The 20,512-nt window shown below is 45.4% G+C and overlaps 2 protein-coding genes across 2 annotated transcripts in view; one reads left to right on the top strand and one right to left on the bottom strand.

The window, feature by feature from the left end:
* Positions 1–161: 161 nt before the first annotated feature.
* Positions 162–14,068, bottom strand: NUP85 (nucleoporin 85kDa). Its single transcript, XM_009895936.1, is given in 19 exon segments — positions 162–351; positions 959–1,045; positions 1,699–1,850; positions 3,627–3,727; positions 5,122–5,239; positions 5,332–5,483; positions 5,928–5,993; positions 6,618–6,701; positions 7,004–7,110; positions 8,455–8,586; positions 8,969–9,091; positions 9,687–9,821; positions 10,193–10,314; positions 11,259–11,328; positions 12,105–12,148; positions 12,670–12,740; positions 13,620–13,795; positions 13,798–13,956; positions 14,036–14,068. Coding segments are annotated over 19 exon segments (2,034 nt in total). The 3' UTR covers positions 162–249.
* Positions 14,069–19,958: 5,890 nt separating this feature from the next.
* SUMO2 (small ubiquitin-like modifier 2) overlaps positions 19,959–20,512 on the top strand; it is an 8,286-nt gene continuing 7,732 nt past the window's right edge. Inside the window, exon 1 of the mRNA XM_009879978.1 lies at positions 19,959–19,964. Coding sequence (XP_009878280.1) covers positions 19,959–19,964 — 6 coding nt within the window. The remainder of the gene's footprint in view (positions 19,965–20,512) is intronic.

The raw sequence follows: 20,512 nt of genomic DNA on the forward strand, positions 1-20,512 counted from the left end.
ATGCTGCCGTTGGTAATGAGGTTTCCTTTACCAGGGGAGGGTTGCCCGAGCAAGTTAGAACAAGCGACTTTAACATTTTGGTGCAGCTCCTTCTTACCAGTTGCGTTTGTATTTTTTTAAAGTTATGTTTATGGAAGGCAAGGACAAATTCCTAAGCCATATGCAAAACAAGACATTTATTCTTAGAAAAGCAGTCAGGTTTATGTACAGTGAGCCACAGAGGATGAGTAAAATCACATATTGCTGTCTTCACGATCCTTCCAACGTGCCTTCTTTGACGATGACTCGTGCAAGATTTCGTGCAAGAGCAAGTCTCAGCATTTCCACTTTCATGGTCTCAACGTCATCATCCTAAAAGCAAGCAGAGTTTGGGTTAGACTGCTACAGGCAGTAATGAGCTGGTGATAGGTTCTTGTTCTGAGTTTTGGAACCTAAGGATGCAGGACATTAGGAGGAAGAGTGCATATATATATTTACCTGTCATAGGGACCTCCTGAGAAGAGCAAAATTTACATTTCCTACTTTTAGATCAACACCAGACAGCACTGCCAAGCCTTTTCCTTTTCTGGCAGCTGCAGGGGTTTGCATGTGGAGCAAATGGCTCCCTGTTCTGCGCCTGGAACGTTTCATAGCTTGAGCTGTTAGATGGCAGCACCTCAGCTTTTCGTTGCCCATGTCATTTGCAATTATTTATCTTGGAAAAGCATCACAGTCCAATCCAAATCAGCAGAACAGTGAGGAGTGGAAGTACTCCTATACTGGGTTTGTGTGTACTTAAGTATCTCTTGATGCCTCCTTTGGCTGGCCTTTACAAATACCAACACATGCCAGCCTCGGGAACTGGGCCTCTCCCTCTTTTCTGCCCCCATGTAGGGATATAAATTTAGAGTTTGCTTTCCCTGACCCTTCCCACAGCCCCACCGATTCATTATCCAGTTGTCCTCAAAACAGGAGCTACCTGGAATTTCTGCTTATCCGATTTCTGTGCTGTCAGGTCCTCCAGGCATCGCATCAACTCATAAGTCTGCTCTGCTGAAAATATGACCTGTGGAAATCAAAGTATTTACTGAGAATGATCAAGCTTAAGGACATCACACAGTCTGAGAAGGTAACTCAGTTGAGAGGAACGGAAGGCTTTCACACTACCACAGATCCATTCTGACCCTTTAAATCACAGGATCAGAGGACAATTCAGGCTGGTAGTGACTTTGGGCAGTCTCTAGTGCCACCTCCTGTGCAAAGCAGGGCGAGGTATGAGGTCAGAGCGGGCACTCTGGGCTTTTTCCAGTCATAGGTCTGTAATTGCTAAACTGTCATATTCTTGATGGATCTTAAAGCAAAAAAATTGGCTTGGAAGAAGGAAGCACAGTAGAAAAATCTTCAAGCCAAGTACCAGAAGGAACTGGATGCAGCGTGTACTTAAATTATCAGCATATATGTATTCCACTGCTGTTTTCTAAAAGCAGTGAACCAAGTTAAGAGTCGATTATCTTTATCCTGGGTCCTGTGTGCTCCCCCCTGACAGGACACTTGGACAGCTGCGCACTTCTGGAACTGCCGTGAACAGTTCTTTTGCACTGGAAGGGCAAGTCCTAGCCTGGGGGCAGAAAGGGGGTCACTCCTTTGAGATACCTCGTCAGGAGGAAAAGAAAGGGGTGAGGGGGGTGGCTCTTTGTCTTGCATGACCAGCCTGCTCACCTCTTTCTGCTCCAGCAGGGGAAGGGCATCTGTCAGTAGGGTCATCCAGAAGGAGCAAGGAGCAATGTGAGCCGTCATCAGCATCAGAAGCAACCTGGCAGCTTCAGAGAACCGCTTCTCCCCATAGAGCCGGTGGAATTCTCGGTACTTTCCTTCACATGGGTGCGGTGAAGGGTAAAAGGCATTAGCGTCTGTCAGACCTGGGTTACTGACGGGAGGAGGTCCCTTTGCTCCCTTGAAGCCTGTGGTAGAACTACCCCTACCTGAAATGAGTCTTCAAAGCAGCCAAGTCTGGGGAATGGGAATCTTGTGCATGAAGAAAGGTTTAAATAGAGGCTGGCTGAAAAGGCAGCCAAAAACCTGATACTGTTCCTGGTAAGGTTTACTGCTTGAACCAGCCTGTTCGCTAACTGATACTGTCTGGTGCTGAGTGTTTGCACGGTGAGCAACAGCAAGAGTGGCTTAGAGAGACCGGCGGTGTCTGCAAAAACCAGGAACGGGAGGGGAGAGGTGGGGATGAATGTTCTTTTTGACATCACAGAATATCAGGAGGTCTGAAAGGGTTCATTGTCTTCCTGATAGTTTAAATGGAAACTGAGACCTTTGTTAATGTGGAAAGTTCTGCTTTTGTTAAGAATTAGTTAGATCAATATCCAGCACGTGAGAACTGGCCGAGGATGAAAGTGAGTTTTATTCTGTGGCTTTGTTTATATCCACTAAACTGTCAAAATACTGGAAGTAATGATTCCCATTCAGATTCACCTTTGACTAATGCTTGAGCTCAAGATAGAGACATGGGAAAGTTGTCCAGCAAAAATACACCTGATGTTTCTAAAAACTCCAAAGGAAAAACAAGCAGAAATATTTTCAAGCCTTTCAGGATTTTTTAGAAAAAGTAGAAAGGGAGGTAATTTCTCTACAAGCACAATTTATAAACACAGTTACCCAACTAAACTACAAACCTTTGGGGCTGATGCAAGGGTCACTGCATGACATTGGGCATACAGAGACAGGGGGGATTACTGATTTGGTAAGGCACGGTTAGCTCCTAGGCTTCATTTAGGGTAAGGTCTGAATGAAGGAAATACAGTTCCAGTTTTGCAAGCTTGGACTAAATGGGAACAGATCAAGTTCAGGATCACCCTCACTGTAACGCTGGTGTCAGCCAGAAGGTAGTCAGTCCAGTTGCCAACAGCTATTCCAAATTTCTATTAGATTTTGGCCCCAGGAATTGGGCTTGCTAACTGCCACAGGTCCAGAGAAAGGTGCATTTTAGCTCAATTTCCTGTCTTGTTCCATTAATCAAAGGCCACAGAGCAGCTGCAGCCAGATGGGCAGGTTACCGCAGCCCGCGCTTGTGCCAGCCAGGAGAAGGAAGCTGTGGTATGTAAAGGAAACCAGCTGGAGGCCCTCCACTGTTATTTGGCACAATTGCTACAGTGAAAGGGTAGGAGAGATCTGATGTTTGAGTGAGCTTGAAATTGGCACACTGCACCAACAAAAGATGTTGAGATTTTAGAGGACTTTACAAAGTTAGTTAAATTATCACATTATCAAAATAACAAACCAGTGGTTTACTCTTCTAAGGAAGGACCCTAAGGTCTTCCAGGTTGTGTTTGTTAATATTTCGAAGTCTCTCTGGGTAGTGATACAGTCTGGAAAAAGACTAAGGGGAAGCCTACCAGTGTTAGAATTCATGACTTTGCTGCTCAAAGCAGTGCAGAGCAGATGCCAACTGTGAGCGTGATGGGAAATGCAGTCTCCCAGTAGCAAGCAGGCTACATCCCAAATCCCCTTCAGTCATTTGCTTTCCCCTCATCACTAAAATGGAATGTAGCCAGGTGGGGAAAAAGACAAATCCAAAGAATTCTGTGGCGTGAACTATGTTCTAAATAACAGACCAGAATGAAAACTGTAGAACTTCTTACCAAGAAACGTTAGCCGGTCACTAAGCAGCATGGATGGTCCCAAATTATCAATGAGGTCTAAGTCAGAGAAGCGTCCCCTTTCACAATAGTCCTTAAGGAACCTAAGGGGAAAGTAGAATACAATAAAAGCTTAGAGGGGAGAACATCATCCACATTCATTTTGCATCTCCTAATCTCTTCCCAGAAAACTTTACTGTACAACTGAGTTCCATCTTAATCAACCTCCCATAAGGGTTTCAGAAGACATCAAAATGTTTCCTGGGAGTGGCCAATGAACGGGTGTAATGTGCATTTAACAGACATTTTATTTATTCTTCTAGATTTTGTGGTAGTTGAGATCTATTCTTTAAAAGGAGTAAGTGAAGGAAGGAGCACAGGAAGCTGAGGCTGACGGATGCATAAATAACACTCCCAGATCATAACAAAAGCTCTATTTTTCTGCTGTGTAAAAAAGTTGATAAGCAGCAGGAACAAAAACAATTCTAAAAGCTTTTCATCTGTTTTGTCACAGCTTTCATTATGCTCCTTTTTTCAGAGCTGCTTCCTGCGATGGTTTCCTTTCACCTTCTGCTGAAAGAAATATAATGATTCCCACTCCCTCAAAGAACAAATGAAAAAAACCCCAAACAACCAAAAACCCAAAACAGCAATCTCTTACTACTCCCTTTTTTCACTGCTGAAGCTGGAGTATTGCCTGGCCACCTACCCAGAGTGTAATTTGAAAATTATACTCTAACTATACAAAGAGATTGGTACCTGCCTATTTCCAATTAGCAAAAACTTACATGATATGCATTGCTAGAGATTAAAAGGCATAGAGTTACCATAGCCTTTGTCTAGGCCTAACTCAGTGTTAGCATCCTCCTCAGTTTTATTTTTATAACAACCTTCCCACCCCTGCAAGGTCAGATGTTGTGACAAGCTTATGGAGGACCAGGGACACGATAAAACTCTTTGTTACATACGTTCTGTGGCTTGAGATTTTTTGCAAATGGTGTCTTAAGTGACTCCTACTGACTTGTCTTGAGATTGCATAGTGAACTAGACTGGTTAAAAATAATCTGCTGAATAAAGCACAGAAGGGGAATATCCTCCACCCAAATCAGTTCCCTGACTGGGGACGTCAAACAGTACAGCCCATCAAACGGTATCGGAGCAAGTGAAAGGGCAGTACATAAGATAGAGATATTGCCAAAAGAAATGTTTATCAAAGCAAGGTTTAAGAGGATTGGACTGTTAGATAAAGCCAATCTGTTTCACCTCTAGATTTCATGAAGTAAAACAGTGTAGAAAAGAAACAGCTACGGTATTCCAGAGGAGAGTACCCAAGGATGTCACTTGCTAGTGCAGAAGCAGGTACTTGATCTGAGGGAAAGCCAACCCTAATCTGCCCGCAGCAGAACCTTTTCTGGTCCATGGCAGAGCGGCTGCCTTCTCCCCTTCCTACCACCCCGCTATCGCAGCAGTCATCTGAGAGCTGCTGACTCAGACTCACCGATCTGATATTAGTGTAGCAAAAGCCGCATCCTTAGCTCTGATGCTCCACGACAGGGCAGAGCCCAAGCGATTATTCCGCAGAGCTTTCATGGCCATGATTTTACAGATGCTACGAACTTAGGAGAAAACATAGGAGAAAGGGGAAAGAATTAGTTTCAGTAGTTTCACTCGTATCGCCACAAAACAATGAGGTTTAAGAATCAATCACCTTGTTCATGCATCTGTCTCTGCTCGCAGATCCTCAGCACTTTGAGGGCCTTCTGTTCTGTGTTAAGGGGTATCCGTTCAATGTGAAGTTCCAAATATACCCTGCCATATTCCGGACAGTGGTCAAAGTAATCTACCCCCAGCTGCCACAGGCTGAGAGAGGAAAAAAAATCAAGAATTACAATCATACAAATCTTAAATAAGCACAAGAGTAAAGCTACAAGGAGAAGCTGAGTCTGCATTAATAACAGTTAGCTGTGATTAACTTAGTATTCAGCTTTTACCAGTTGCCTATTATACAATTTTGGAATACCCGCATCTCACAGGTGCTTCAGTGCAAGCTGCTCTGTACCAAAAAAGCCACAATGGCAGGAGTAATTCTGTGCTGGTCAATACATTTGATGGGTTCTAATAACGAGCTTTTGTCTTTCATTCAGGAAAGGAAACCTGCTAGTGGTGTATGATCCCTTAGGGACACCTTTGCTGAAATTCCAGCAGTGGCTTCTTTAAGTTTTGCCTTTGTAGTTATTTGTTTTGGCTGCCTTGATGTTAGTCTGTCCTCTAAGTTAAAAAAAAAAAAAAATAAAAAATTGCTACCTGTGATGGGAGAAGAGTCCTGAGGCATACTCCAGCAGAAGGAATTCACGCATATTTGAACCAAAACTGGGGGGAAAGAGAGAAAAGAAACAGGCATTATTATTTGCACCTCCTTGGAAAAAAATGCTGACTTTATTTCACAGGTTGTTTTAATTTATGCAGCATGTTTTCTCATGGGCTATCTTAATAAGCTTCGTACCTCAGGCCTAGGCACACTGGTCAGGTTTCTCCTTGGGGAGACCTGCCAAATATTTACAGCACTTGGCAAATATAACTGAGAGAAAGTGCTTTAAGGGGCTGAAACTTCAAGGGAATTCGGATAGCAAAATTCAATTGCTCAAACTTAAGTTTATTCAGAACACAAGTACAGAAACTCTTTCTAGATGAGTTTCTCACTATTCCCAATAACCACAAACATGTGGGCCCTTAATTATATTTCGGATAAAATGGTATTAAAAAAAAATCCTAACACCGAGGCACTGCTGAATAGCGTGTCAAACCCATCGGGTCAGCAACTGCTACTGCTTCTCAGAGCACCTGGACTGCCTGTAACAGCAGAGGTACGTGCAGCACCTTTATTCTCCATCTTCTGTACATGCCCAAGATCCTCCCTTTCAGCCAAAATCCACGTGCTGTTTCAGTCATCCTTGCTGCTGGGTGCCTGAATAACCAATGCAAGTAAATACTTACTAGAGATTGTGAGATTGCAGGAGTTTACAGTGATCGAGTAGGTCAGTCAGATGAGCCACAAACCACCAGTTGCTCAGGGCAATGCTGTATTTGAAACAAGCAAAAGAAAGAAAAAACTAAGCCTACCACTGCCAAGGAATGCGTCAGGATTTCCACAGGCGTTTCTTAGCAATACAGAAGCCGTATTACAGTATAACTTCTGGTTGCAATGTCCCAGACCTAACGGAATATTTTTAATTGCTGCCTGCTTCACGTATTCTTACTAAATTCTCTGAAGGGATGATCAGGTGAGCTGTACCCATATCCTCTACCCCAAATACTACTGGTGTGAATGCACACAGAAGCAATACTGTAGAACTAGAGAATCAAAAACCTTAAAACTCAACCTGCATTCCTTGATCACTTGATGCATCTCAAATTCAAAGGCTGCCATTAAAATGGTGTCTAGAGGCTCAGGGCTGCTTTCTCCACCCAGGAACAGGTCCATACTAGACTGTGGAATGAGATTACAAGACATGATAAATGCAGAAGTTGTGAGATGGTAAAAGAAAGACATTTGTTTGGACGTAGCAACCTCATTTAGGTTATGTTATGGGAAACAATAGGCCATAGAGACTGAACACAGTAACAAAACAGTTTCCCTTATTTTAGCATAAGGAAACCAGGAAAACAATTTGCAGGAATAAGACTAGTAACATTAGACATTGAAAAGACTGGGTCTTCAACAATCATTTGTCCACTGTATCAGTCTCCCAGTCCACTTACAAATTCCCCCATCAGAATAAATCTTACACTGGTGAAGAAACCACTACAGCACGATGACCTATGTCAGCTGCTAAAACGTGTCTGAAACGATGCACAACAATCTCTAATCGCTGTCCACAGAAGAGATACATCATGTCTTGGAAATAGTGAAGTATGGACAACACCGACTGTGGGAAACTCTTTTTGGGTGGTCACCAACAGCTATGGGAATCTATAATCACATGCTCCACCCGGTAGCGCTCGTCAGCTTTGATTCTGTTACGCCTGTTACTTGTAGTCGTTTTGTATACGAGACTAGGGGCGACAGTCAAACACCTTGAAGGACTTCAAGAGTGCTTGACATATTACCAGGAATGCTCACATAAAAGCAAAGGGAGGACTGTAAAGGAATATGGAATATTAGTGGTTCAGTTTAAATAAAATTAATCGCTTGGAGTTAATCACTTCAGTGTTAGGCTGCACTGGCATACTATTTATACAGAACTCGCTCAGCATAAGTAGCTGAAGTTGCTGAAGCCTTAGGCCGCAAGCTGTGAACTTTCACCTAGATAACTTGAACTTGTTTTGAACCTCTACTTAGTTACACAAAGGAAGGCCCCGAGACCGGTACAAACCAGGAGATAAGGAAGCTACTACCGTCAGCAGAAGCTGCAACCCGACAAGATAAGAACAGTGAATGGCCAACCTGGAGACAGAGAGAGAACCCAATGAGGAATAAAAGACCACCACTGGACCAGGTGGGGCGTGCAAAGCGCTGAAGAACGCGTGAGGGGTGGATACAGAGATCATAAGGGTGTGATTGCCCAGGAATTTCTTTGTTCTGGGTCGCTCTCTGGAGACGTTCAGCTTAAGCTGTCCTTGCTGCCGGACCACTCCAATTATTTTGGGGGGGGATTTTTGCCTGAGACTCTGCTACGGGAAACCTAGGGTGAAGAAACTTCTTTACCATATGAAACATCTTACAGGTATGTAGCTGCTGTAAGATGTCAACCCTCCCAAAGTTCTTCTTTCAGTACAGTAACCCTTGTGTGCAAGAAACGGTGGAGAAGATAAAGATAATTCTACTGCATGCCTGTGCATAAAACCGCAGTTCCATTGGCTTCACAGTTGGATGGGAATACAGGAGTCGGGTAACCAGAAAGTGGTACCAAGTGGTCATGAGTTCCTTTTTCTCCAGGATGGCATCCTCATCTCCCAGCAGGATCTAATGGGAGAAAAACATAGGAGTAATTCTGCAAATTCAGCAATATACACAGCTGCACTGTAAGTCTCCAGAGGCATAACTCCCATTTTGCAAAGTTGAGAATTTAATCAAAATTAAATAAAGTACAAAGATCCTTCTCAGAGCCCAGTTTCCTCATCAGTCTTATGGCCTTGGACACAAAGAGAAAGCAATGTGCCCAGGCTTGCAAAGACGGTTGCAAAAGAAAGAACACACTACAGAAGACTGGCCTGCAATCTCCTGATTTAATGAACAGATCATCCAGCATATGAAAGTTACTTTTGGTTACGCAGGGCTCCTGAAACACACAAGGATGGATCCAATACTTGTCCGCAGTTTCCTTCCTTCCCAGCAAAAAACACACCTTGCAGATGGATTCCATGTGGGAATTGGAAGCAAAAGTTCCATCCTGTAGATATCGTTGACATTCTTCATGCCAGTGCTGCCATTTCAGCTCCATCTCAGTCAGTGTCTGGGTGTTGCCGAGCTGAACAGAGGTAAGATACATAAAATAAAGGAAACATCAAGTCAAATCAAAACAGGCACTTGGGCTGAACTGTCATTCATGCTAAAAAGCTAAACACGGGGCTGCCATCAAATTTTTCCTTGTCCTGCAGTTGCATTCGAAATGTCTTATTCCACCCACCTAAATAAGGCAAAGGAGAGCCTACGAGAAATCACCGTGATGCAGCTGCAATTTTTCCTCTGCAAGGAAGTCACTGCAATGGAGGGAAGCCCTGCTCGAAAAGTCTTAAGATAATATTCAGTACAAGAAACTAGTTCTCAACAGGAACTGTTTCAGTCAACTGGATACTCTATCCTGGCTGCAAAAAAAAAAAATCTCTCTATGTAATTTTGTCACCTAACAGGTTTTTGCCTGTATGGTTGGGTCTTTTGAGCAAGTCAAGAACACAAGTACTATTATTACTATAAAGGATTAAGACAGAGATGTTTTAATGGTCAACAGGCAGTGATGTTACAGGAGCCAAAGCAGAGATGAAATAGACTGGACTAATACTGTCATCCCTCTTTTATCTCTTTTCCCAGTGGAACTGCATGAAAAAAATCCACTTTGTACATACGCTGGGCATAGGCATCTTCTTCATCAAGTCATCCAAGATTTTGTACATGTTCACCGACGTGGGGTTGGCACTGGCTTCCTTGGAGAGTAAGTGCCGTGCTTCATCCATTCGGCCTTGCAGCACAAAGACATCCACCTGCAAAAGCCACCCGTCTGTGAGCACTGCACTGCGCAAGGCTACAAATTACCTAGGAGGAGCATCAGAGGGGAATTCTAACTTGTCATTTAGGCAAGTTAAGTGGAGCTAAAATGCTTAAACTGCAGGCCCTGCTGATTCAAATACAGAGTATAAATCTTGACCTCTATGGATCATGAAAGTGAAAGGATCAGGATGGGAATGAGGGTAGGACGATCGTCGGAATGGCTTCATCTTAAAACCTGTATAGGCAGACAGTAGCAGTGTCCTGGCTATTAGTTTCTGAGGTGTAGTCTAGTGGGGAGGAGGAAGGCAAAACACATAGGCATGAATTCTCTTTGTTTAAGAATCTTAGAGGTGACTACACTCACCACATTCCAGAAGAGCTCATGTTTCGATGGATTTTCACTGCTCAGAACTTCACGAACCATGTTGTCCACATCACAGACATGAAGTCGAACCCAGTCAAGGAGGCGAAGCAGAAGGGGACCAGCTTTATGCAGAGAAGATTTCATTCTTTTAGCTCCCAACTGTTTGTTTCCAAACTGCTATTTTACATGCTTCTAACATTAATGGTTTGACAATCATTAAATGAGGTTTACCAATTGGATTTCTATATGCCACACTCAAATTAAAAAGGAACAGAGTTCCTTAAGCAGCCAGGCTGTGGGAGCAGTGGGCTGCTGACAGATTTCTGGGGGGTAATTTTAGAGAGAACAGCAGCAGAGTCCAGCAGAAAACCCTAACCAGTTACTTGAAGAAGTAAAAGGTGAGTGATTCAGATCATAAATCTTGCAATGCCAAAAGACACACAGAATGTTTCTGTTTAATTTCACATCAACTCATTAACTGAATATGAGGAGGAAATGTGGCACTAGGTGATTAACTTTTCTTGAGATTAAGTAATCTACAATTTGTGAATCTTCTGAATTCTGGGACCGTGCAAGTAGCATGTTTGTTTGCATAATCCTATTTCCTTAAAAAAATATTTACTACTTTAAAATGCGGGTGTAAAGTGACCTAAAAAATGGCATCCTAAAGTTAAAGGAGTTGCATCAGAGAATGCGTAAATGTTAGTTGGCATCAACAGATTTTATGTTGAAAGATGTGTTTATGCTTAAAAGTCAAATTGGCAACAACTCAGGATATCCCTCTTCTTCACTACCTTTCTGTCAAAAAGACAATTTAAATTGCAATTTACATTACAGTGAACAACACGAGGGGATAAAGTAGAAGGCAAATCTAATAGCTTGACATAACTCAATATGAAGAAGGCAATTTACTGAGGCAGAAGAGGTATTAAAAGGCATATTGACACCTGACACATCTCTAAAACCTATCCAAATAGGACACAATGGACGCTATACACATTTTAAGGAAATAAATATGCAAACAAAAAGCCCTTCAGTCTTAACATCAGAACAGTTCACTGCTCACCTGCAGCTGCTTCAACAAACAGAATCTCACATAGGTTCCAGATCAGCTCCATTGCAGAGAGAATAGAAACCTGAAAAAAAACAGGGCCGTGCCTCAGATTTAACAATTATTCAAGTTAGTGTTTTTTTAACCACACAAAAGCATCTGCTGTCCATACCAATCAGTTAAACTCAGTTCTTACAGACGAGAAATGTCATACTGACATTTCAGAGATACAAATTAAAAGAGAGAAACAGGCTACAACTTCTCTATGGCTTAGAAAATATTGAAGCGTTTTGTGTACTGAAATGCAATGATAACGCGTCATCAGTGTGCAATACTAAATAGTACAGAAAGTGTTATTTTTAGCCTTTTTGCACTCCTGAGGTTTAACAATACAAACAACAAAGGAAGAAAGGCCAATGAAGCAACATCAGTGCAGCTAATATGACAAAGCTACTGCGAGCAACGTGCGCTTCCCAAAACACTCTCCTAGTGTCTGACAGTTCACAGTGAACATCTAGAGTTGGTACGAGGCTCAGATGCAGCTAACTGGAACTTGAGTGTTTGAGAAGTGAAGTTTCAGACTGGCCCACAGCTGACTTTAAAATGACAAAAAAAATCACACCTATAATACTGAATGTATGCTTAAGAAATGGCAGTGAATCCAAATGTTGGGCATCTTTTTATTGTTTTAGAAATACAGGAGCTAACTATTTATTCCCGTTTATTCTTGGTCATGAAACACATCCAATATACTAAGCCAGAGTTAAATCTAAAATGCCGTACTGCCACAGTGTTGGCCTTGATGAATTTTCTATCCAGTGATTCGTGTTCAGTTGTAACTCTGACACGACTGCAGATTACCTGAGTGCTATACTGGCTCTGCAGGGCAGGGTCCCGGGCTGAAACTGAGGGAAGAAGAAGGAAAGTCAAAGAGCAACATATTTACCTTTCACAGCCCTTTCAGGGCTCATAAATAAAGATAACAATACCTGATCACTCACCAAGCACAGACCTAAATGCGTGCACGCATGGCAAAGCTAATTCTTATATAAAATTTTGTAACTTTTTTTATAAATCCTGTGCAAATCCAGGTATGGCTACAGGGCATGGATGGAAGGGAAGAGTAAAATCTCCCACTTTTGGTGGAAAGCAAGCTCTTAATTTGGACTCAGTTTCCCATAAAACTGCAAAGAGTGCAAGTCACCAGAAAATCAGTTAAAACACAGTGGGGGAAAAAAAATATCTGTGAGACCAGATTTACAAACCAACTTGAAAATCTTGCAGATGGAAATGGAGTCTTGATAATTACTGAAATCTATGCACATGCACATTTTACAGTAGTTGCATTAATTTACAATTGAAATGCTACTTTTATAATCACAAATAGAGATTCCTTTTATTGCAGTAAGAGAAGAAACAAACTTACTGGCTGCCTGGTGCATGTCCTCCATACAGGCTCTTATCACCGATCGGTAGTTTTTACTCACTTGAACCAATCTGCCAAACACAAAAAGGCTTCAGTTACAGAGAGCTTTTTGAGTTTCAGTCTCATGCCTGTTATCCACTAATGCCTTGCAAGTTTCTCTGCAGCAGTGGATGCTCCCAGTACTCGGGTGAATCTAGTGGGAGTCAGCAAGGCTGTGTGCAGGGGTTGCACGTATGCTGGTAGTGCGGTTTAACCCCAGACAGCAACTAGGACCCTGCAGCCACTCGCTCACTCCCCCCAAGTTGGGATGGGGAAGAGAATTGGAAGAGTAAAAGTGAGAAAAAACTCGTGGGTTGAGATAAAGACAGTTGAATAGGTAGAGTAAAAGCTGTGCACACAAGCAAAGCCAAACAAGGAGTTCATTCACTGCTTCCCATGCCAAGTCTTCAGCCATCCCAAGGAAAGTAGGGCTCCATCATGCATAACGGTGACTTGGGAAGAAAAATGCCATCACTCCAAACGTCGCCCCTTCCTCCTCTTTCCCCCAGCTTTGTATACTGAGCATGGTATGGAATATCCCTGTGGTCAGTTGGGGTCCCCGCTGTGTCTCCTAACTTTTTGTGTGCTCCCGGCCTGCTCGCTGGAGGGGCGGTGTGAGGAGCAGAAAAAGCCTTGACTGCTCAGCAACAACCAAAAACATCAGCACGCTACCAATGCTATTCTCATCCCAAATCCAAAAACATGACAGCTGGCTGTATGCACAAAGGTGCCAGTCAGCACGGTTATTGGAAGGATGAGCACCTTGCTTAGGGTAAAAGTACCCTAAAACTGTATATTTTTTTCTGCACTGCTGCCAATGACAGCAGCTCTGAGCAGTCTGGATTGGTAAGTCAATGGCATTTGCCCGGCTGGAGAAGGAGCGGGTCAGCGGATGTTTCGTGTCCACTCACTGCGCTTTCCTCGACTTCCCCACCAGCTCCTCCTCCCTCCGCTGGAGCCCGAGGAAGATCCCGTGCGACTCGTTGAAGAGTTTCCTCAAGGTGTGGATGTAGATATCCTGATCCTTACGGACCACGAAGATGCAGGAAGAGCTCGGCCCTCCATCCCTGCTGCCTGCAACGAAACACACCCGGTCAGCGCCCGGTTCGGCCCGGCCCGGCCCTGCCCGCCCTCGCCCCGGGACGGGGACCCACCTCTGCGGCCGAAGAGGGACTCGCACACCAGCACCTCGGCGGGGCCCCAGGCGAAGCACAGCTGTCTGGCGGAGGGGTCCGCTCCCGGCACCACCTGTGAGGGGACGGCGGCCCGTCAGAGACGCCCCCGGTCCCCCCGCACCCCCCCTTGCCCGGCCCGGCCCGCTTCTCACCATCAGCGGCGGCTCCGCGTCCCCCTCCTCCATGGCGGCGGCCGCGCTCCCGCCCGTCGGTGCGCGGGGAGGCCCCGCCGCGGCTGCCCGCGCCGCTGCCTGCGCCGCCACCGAGTGTGTCCGCCCCCACCGCCGCCCTCCGGCCCTTCCCCGCCGCGCTGTCGGTCCGAGCTGAGGCACCGGGCCGGGACCGGGGTAAGGAACCCGGCGGGTCTCTGGCGGTTCGGGGCAGGCGCCGGCCCTTCGCCCCGGAAGCGCCGCCGGCTCCAAAGGCCCCGCCGGGGCGGGCCGGGCCCCGCTCTCGCCCGTAGCTGCTTCGGGCCCTTCCCTGAGGCCGACCGGAGGCCGGTCAGGGGGCTGCTGCCCCGGGAGGGCCGGTGCTGGCCGGCGGGGCGAGCTCGCCTCCGAGCAGCCCCGGGGCTGGCGGCTGCTGCCCCTCCGAACCTGGCAGGGCCCGCGGTGGGGAGGAGGAGGGAGGGAGGCAGGCTGGTGCCCCATCGCCATCTACTTCATTTTCTTGTCTGGGCGGTTGAAGCGCCGCGTGGATGCAGTGCTGGTCCGTCAGTCAACGTTGTCTTCGTGTTCGCTTCATTTACTTGATTACCTCGTAATAACCAGCTTCTCTCATTTCTTTACCCGCTTCAAAGGCTTGCAGGTAGATGAGCCTCCAGGTTGTTGAAGGTGATGTTCTCTGGAGTAGAGTTGCTGGAGCTCTCGGGCAAATTCATTGATAAAGCTGATTAATCAAATTAATGTACGGAGAAGAGAAGGCTCCGGTGAGACCTTAGAGCCTCTTCCAGTATTTGAAGGGGGCCTACAGGAAAGCTGGGGAGGGACTTTTTACAAGGGCATGTAGTGATGGAACAAGGGGTAATACCTTCAAATTAGAAGAGGGGAGATTTAGATAAGAAGCAGGAAGAAATTCTTTACTCTGAGGGTGATGAGCCCCTGGCGCAGGGTGCCCCGAGAAGCTGTGGCTGCCCCATCCCTGGAGGTGTTCAAGGCCAGGACAGGGCTTGGAGCAACCTGGGCTGGTGGGAGGTGTCCCTGCCTAGGGCAGGGGGTGGGACTGGATGATTTTTAAGGTCCCTTCCAACCCAAACCATTCTGTGATTCTGTGACTTAAGCAGGTTGCCCACAGGCTGGAGAAGGACTCGTGATGAAGCATTAGATCGATCACAGCAGGTTGGGGAGAGGTGCTGGGCGGTGTCAGGAAGAACTCTGCTGTGCCTCATTTACTTACTCAGTCATGAGATTTTTTCCCTTCTCTGCCTGGCAGGAGTCAGCCTAGAGATGGGACAGTTTGCCTCTGAGACTGCTGGACACTGCCAAATCCACTTTCTGCTAACTCTGGGAGCTCACATACTAATGAAATTGAACTTGAGTATCCATTAATAACTTGGTGTGATACAATGCTAACCACATGCTGCTCCTTTCCTTCCATTCTGCTCTCCTCCCCATCTCTGCACACTCCTCGCTTTTTGCCTATTCCTCTCAATAACAAACTTGTTCAGTGATACACTTTTTAAGAAAAACATTAGCAGCGCTGTCTTGCTGAACTCACAGCTAGAAGAAGCCAGGCGCTCTCAGACCGGTGTTTTTCAGAGGAGCTCGCTAAGAATTAATTTTTCAAGATTGCTTAAATAATTCTCTGTCCTCATATGACAAATGCTGCAACACTCCACTGCTAAAATGCCTCTTTTTTTTACTTAATTGGCTACTGCATCCATCATTTCCAATAAAAGTAAAGCTAGCAGTTGTCTTTGGTAAGAGCACGTTGTGACTCCAGTCATGCTGAGAAAAGAAGTGGTGTCTGTTCAGGTCAGGCAGGAGGAATGGCTTATTGCAAGCTAGAAGAACTAAAATAAATCTTCAGAAATCTGCTTGAAAAACTAAGATTCATCAGTTTTTAAAAAGCTCATCCTTTATTGTGGGTAAGAGTCATGTGGTTGGAGGGAGTTTGGGGATGTGCCTATGTTCAAATCTCTTGTACAAAGTCAAATTCATCTACTATCTTACAAAATGGTGCTGCTCTATGCTGCAGACTTCTGAGGATGTTAGTACTCATACCTAGATCCAAAATGTCCTTCCACACGTTACTAAAACGGTTCCAGATAGAAATTAAAACTGGATGTCTGGAAACCCAGCAGTAAGAGGTCTTCTGCCACCGTTCTTCAAGGGTAAGGTGCTGCTTTTAAAACTGCATCAGTTTGTTGTGACTGGTAGAGGGACACTTCTAATAGCTTATGCTATCAGTGTGCTGGAGAAAAATACACAGCCCGCAGCTTGTATGGGCATCATAATTAAGAGCTACTAATGAACTAAAACGCGTAATTACTATCGAGCTGGATAACTCTCTTAATGGGAATCTAAGACTTGGCTACCGAGTGAGATCCTTGTTAGAAGGACGGGAGTCGCTGTTTGCTTTCCATGTAGTGAAGCTTGGGAGTTCTGTCCACGTGAACTCATTTGACCATCAACCACGATAGCAGAACTTGCCACCTGAGGCTTTCCTGGGGACTCCTGAGTGCCTGGAGCATCCCAGTGTTCTTTCACTGTGCCGTGTGTGTTTCTCTTGCTTTCCTTTTATCCTTTTCCACAAAACATTTGTCTCTGTGGACTACTCTGTGGGGAACCACAGCCCTACCTGCAGGGAGAGGCAGCTGAAAAGCAGGTGGTCAGCCTTTGCCAACTCCATTGCAAGGCCTGGCAGCCCTGGAGAGTGCCCGTTGGTCCCACTGACCTTATTTTGGAGAGAGAGGCATTGATGACTGAGGTGGTGGATCTATGAGTAGGACAGTGTCCTCTTCTGCTCCCGGATCCCATCTGTGTAGAGACACTAAAAGCTGGTCTAGGAACTGTAGCTCTTTGATCCTCTCCTGCCATCTCTTGGCACGTTTTGCTTGCTCACTAAAAATGCAAGTGGCTTTTCATGTTGGCAGTGTGTGATGCTCTTGAACTGATAAGGAAGGTGCCTGGTTCCTGGAGAAGTCATCTCGGGAACGCTGAGTTTTGTATGAAATCTTGAAATCTCTTAGTCTTCCTTTGAAGGTTGGCTGGAGGTCCGCACATGTCTAGAAGGGGGACCTTCCTGCACACCTTGTCAAAAAGGCTTCTGTGCCTGTCTGGTCCGTGTAGTTCAGCAGAATTGGGAACCACCATGTCATCATGGAACTTCATATTGCTCAAAAAGGCTTTGGAGTACGGGCTCTGAGTCTGGTGAGGAAAGCAAAGGCAAAGAGAAACTGTTAACTTTTTTTCCAGTCAGACCAAAAAAACCCAAACCACCAAAAAAGCCCCAACAAAACAGCAAAAAAATAAAGTCCTGATGAGGAGGAGAATTACCAAGTTGCAAAATAGGAGGTTTGGAAGCTATTTCATGAATTGGGGAACAGATCAGTGTGATGATCAGGGAAGGCACAGAACAGGCAATGCCCCAGGCAAAAGGCATTTTCTGTTCCCGGTGCTAAATTAGTATTAATGAAGAGCAAGGGCTGAATAAGCCACTCGGACCTTCAGGGTCCAGGCTGAGAAGGCAGCTTCAGCCCTACTCGCTTGCTTACACCTGCAGGTAACTGTTCGCTTTTTATTCTTGCATTGAAGTAATTGCAGAGTAACCCACAGTTTTGAAGGGGCTGGAGTCGCTTTTGTCGGCTTTTGCTTCTTCATGTGCAGTAGCACACACTCATGCTACTCCACTTGTAGCTGTCTTAACATCTTAAAAATCTTAATGTTTTAAAATCACAGTGTGAAAGGGAGCCAGTGTTGAACACCCATATTCTCTGCTTCTCTAAGATCTAGATACATCATATTTCTTCCTTATAAAACTTCTGTACAAGAATGAAACAAGGCATGGAAATATTTTAGGAAGCAAGGTGGAAATATCTTTTTTTTTTCCCAGAGATGGAATTTCTTTGGAATTCTCACTGTGATGCTTCCCCATTCACTTCCCTTCAACCCTGTGCATTGAAGAGGAGGAGCTCGGAGAGACAAAAAGCTTCGCCTTTGCTCCCCTCTGCTGCAGCCTGGACCCTGCAGGACTGGGTCCTTTGTAGTTCCCAGTGTGGCTGCTCCCCTGCCGCTCGCTCGGAGTGCTGCTGTCTAGCCCGTTATCTTTGCGGGTTTTAGCACTCTGTTTGTTGTTAGCTCCACTGAATCTCCTGAATAATGTGAGTTTCCTCTGTTGCTATGTAAGAAGAAAAGCCCTATAAACATGAGGTTTGTAGAAACCTGCTCTGTGATTGGGAATTTGTGTAATTGGTGGAAACACCAATGGTGGTACAGCTGAAACAGTTCTCAGCTTTTTTTTGAGCACATGCAACTTCTGCAGCGGTAGCAAAATCCCATACCTTCTCATAATATCTAGCATATTCTCCCGTCTCCTTTTCAGCACATTTGTTCTATTTGTGATGCTGGCCTTAATGGATGTCTCACTTAACGCTGTTTCTGCATTCAGGTCTTTCATGCCACTCTCAGGCCTTGACCAGTTTCATCCCACCGCCTGAAGAAATCCTCCTCCTGGACCTGTGGCACAGAGATCTTCAAAGAGGGAGGGGGAAGAAGTGGCGGGGGCAAAATAAAACAGGACCATCGAGCGACATCAGTCTTGTGACGCCCTTCCTCACAGTGGTGGCTTCTCTGTGATGTTGCATCATTTCTAAAAATAGAACTTAAGGTCCTTTGGGAAATGGCACTTGTCTTTTGTTCTGTAAAGTACCCCAAGTGTTTTGAGTCTCGCTTAAAAAAGCCTTGTATGAAGTAGAAGAGAGTGGGTTTTGAGATGCTTTATTTCCTTGTTCTCACGTATAGTCCTGTTTCTTGGTGGTGGTAACGGACTTCAGAAGGTCCAAATGGCATTGCCCGTTGCTCTTCAGGGCTAAAATAAATGGTGAAGGGAGGTTGTAGGAGGCTGATACACTGTCAGACTGTGTGAGGGGGATTTGTACAGAAGCACGTTGTTGTCTCCAGCCATAGGTGCTTCTTGCCTCCCAGTAGCTTAAATAAATAGAAAAATAACAACATGATTAATTAAATGCAAGGAAAACAGGCAGGGTGGACTAATTGGAACAGTCTTTTGATGAGAAATCAAGGAAAATGACACAGGTAGGAGTGGGAACTGTAGCTCAAAGGAGTATCAGTTGGAGTCTCAGGTACAATTTAAAACAGTGTCTCAGCTGCATTCCTGGGTCAGACTGAGCTCTTCCAGTGCCTCTGTTTTTTCCAGGACTGACTCACAAAGACTCTTGAGAAGGGGTAAAATACCAAAACCAAAAGGTTCTATGGAATTTTAAATGAGATTTAATCTTTCAGAGTACTGAAGCAGAAGGAAAATTTTACAATATATGGCAGCCTAGCCTACAAGGAGATGGTAAACGACTTTACCGCCTGTGTTTTATGGAAGCTCAGCTGCCTGTGCGGGCCATCTCCGCTGCCTCAGGTAGGGTTGCGGCTGTGTTATTTTCTCAGCTGTGGACTCGGGTGAAGGTTCAGCTTCCTGTCATCTTCTTCAATTTCCAGACAATTGCAATAAAACAAAAAAACTCCCCATGAGTCCCTGCTCAGAAGGGAGATACTGGGGGGATCGGAATCCACAGTGAGAAGCAGTCTGTATCGGCTCGTAAGTTAAGTTTCTCTTCAGTTGATATTTCACCACTTGAGTAGTTTATTCTGGACAAATCCTGTCTTGTAGTTTCTCCGAAACGGTGCAGGAGGGGTGTTACAGGCAGGCCTGGGTTTTGTCACACCAGGAGCCGAGGGTGTGCGTGGCCACCTCTGCATCGTGGTCTGGACCACGTTCACCACAGGGAGCTGTGCCGGTACGGGCTGATGCCACCTGGTAAATCCATCCCTGAAGGATTTACAAGGGTCATTTCTGTGGTGTTTCTTTTCCAGGTGTGTGCTGTAGAGAAACAGTTGACAAATGATGGCGGTGGGTGTAACGTTGATCAAATAAAGGCTCAGAAACTGTTTTGTGGGAACCTGTTCAGTGAAATCCCTGGAGTTACTGAGCATTTCCTCCTCCCTTCCACTGGAACAAACTTGAAGGAATCACATCATCAGTGGTATATCCTCTTTCCTTATAATTTTTGAGGTGCTGCATCACGTCCTCAGCTTGTGGAAGAGTCTAAGCAAGCCTGGACTGCAATCGTTTTAATCACATTCAAGATGCATTTTTCAGATGTGGCGGAGAGGCCCAGCGGGTCTCAGTTCCCCCTGCAGAAATGACACCTATTTTGGGGCAAACTCACACCTCGCCTTCCTCAGGGGGAGGGAAGGCCGGGGATTTTGGACGCACAGTGGATGGCTGTCAAACCTCACAACCTCCATCAGCGTCACCCGTACAACAGCAAGGGCCACGAGTGGAGGGGGGGGAACATGTCAGGTCTGAGGGAGCCGAGGTGGAGGGGTCACCGGTGGGGGGGGAACGTCGGGGAAAAGGTGCCCGTGGAGAGAGCCAAGCCGGCCCGCGGGCGTCCA

The sequence above is a fragment of the Charadrius vociferus genome, unplaced genomic scaffold (assembly GCF_000708025.1).
Source record: "Charadrius vociferus isolate BGI_N301 unplaced genomic scaffold, ASM70802v2 scaffold260, whole genome shotgun sequence".
NCBI lineage: Eukaryota > Metazoa > Chordata > Aves > Charadriiformes > Charadriidae > Charadrius > Charadrius vociferus.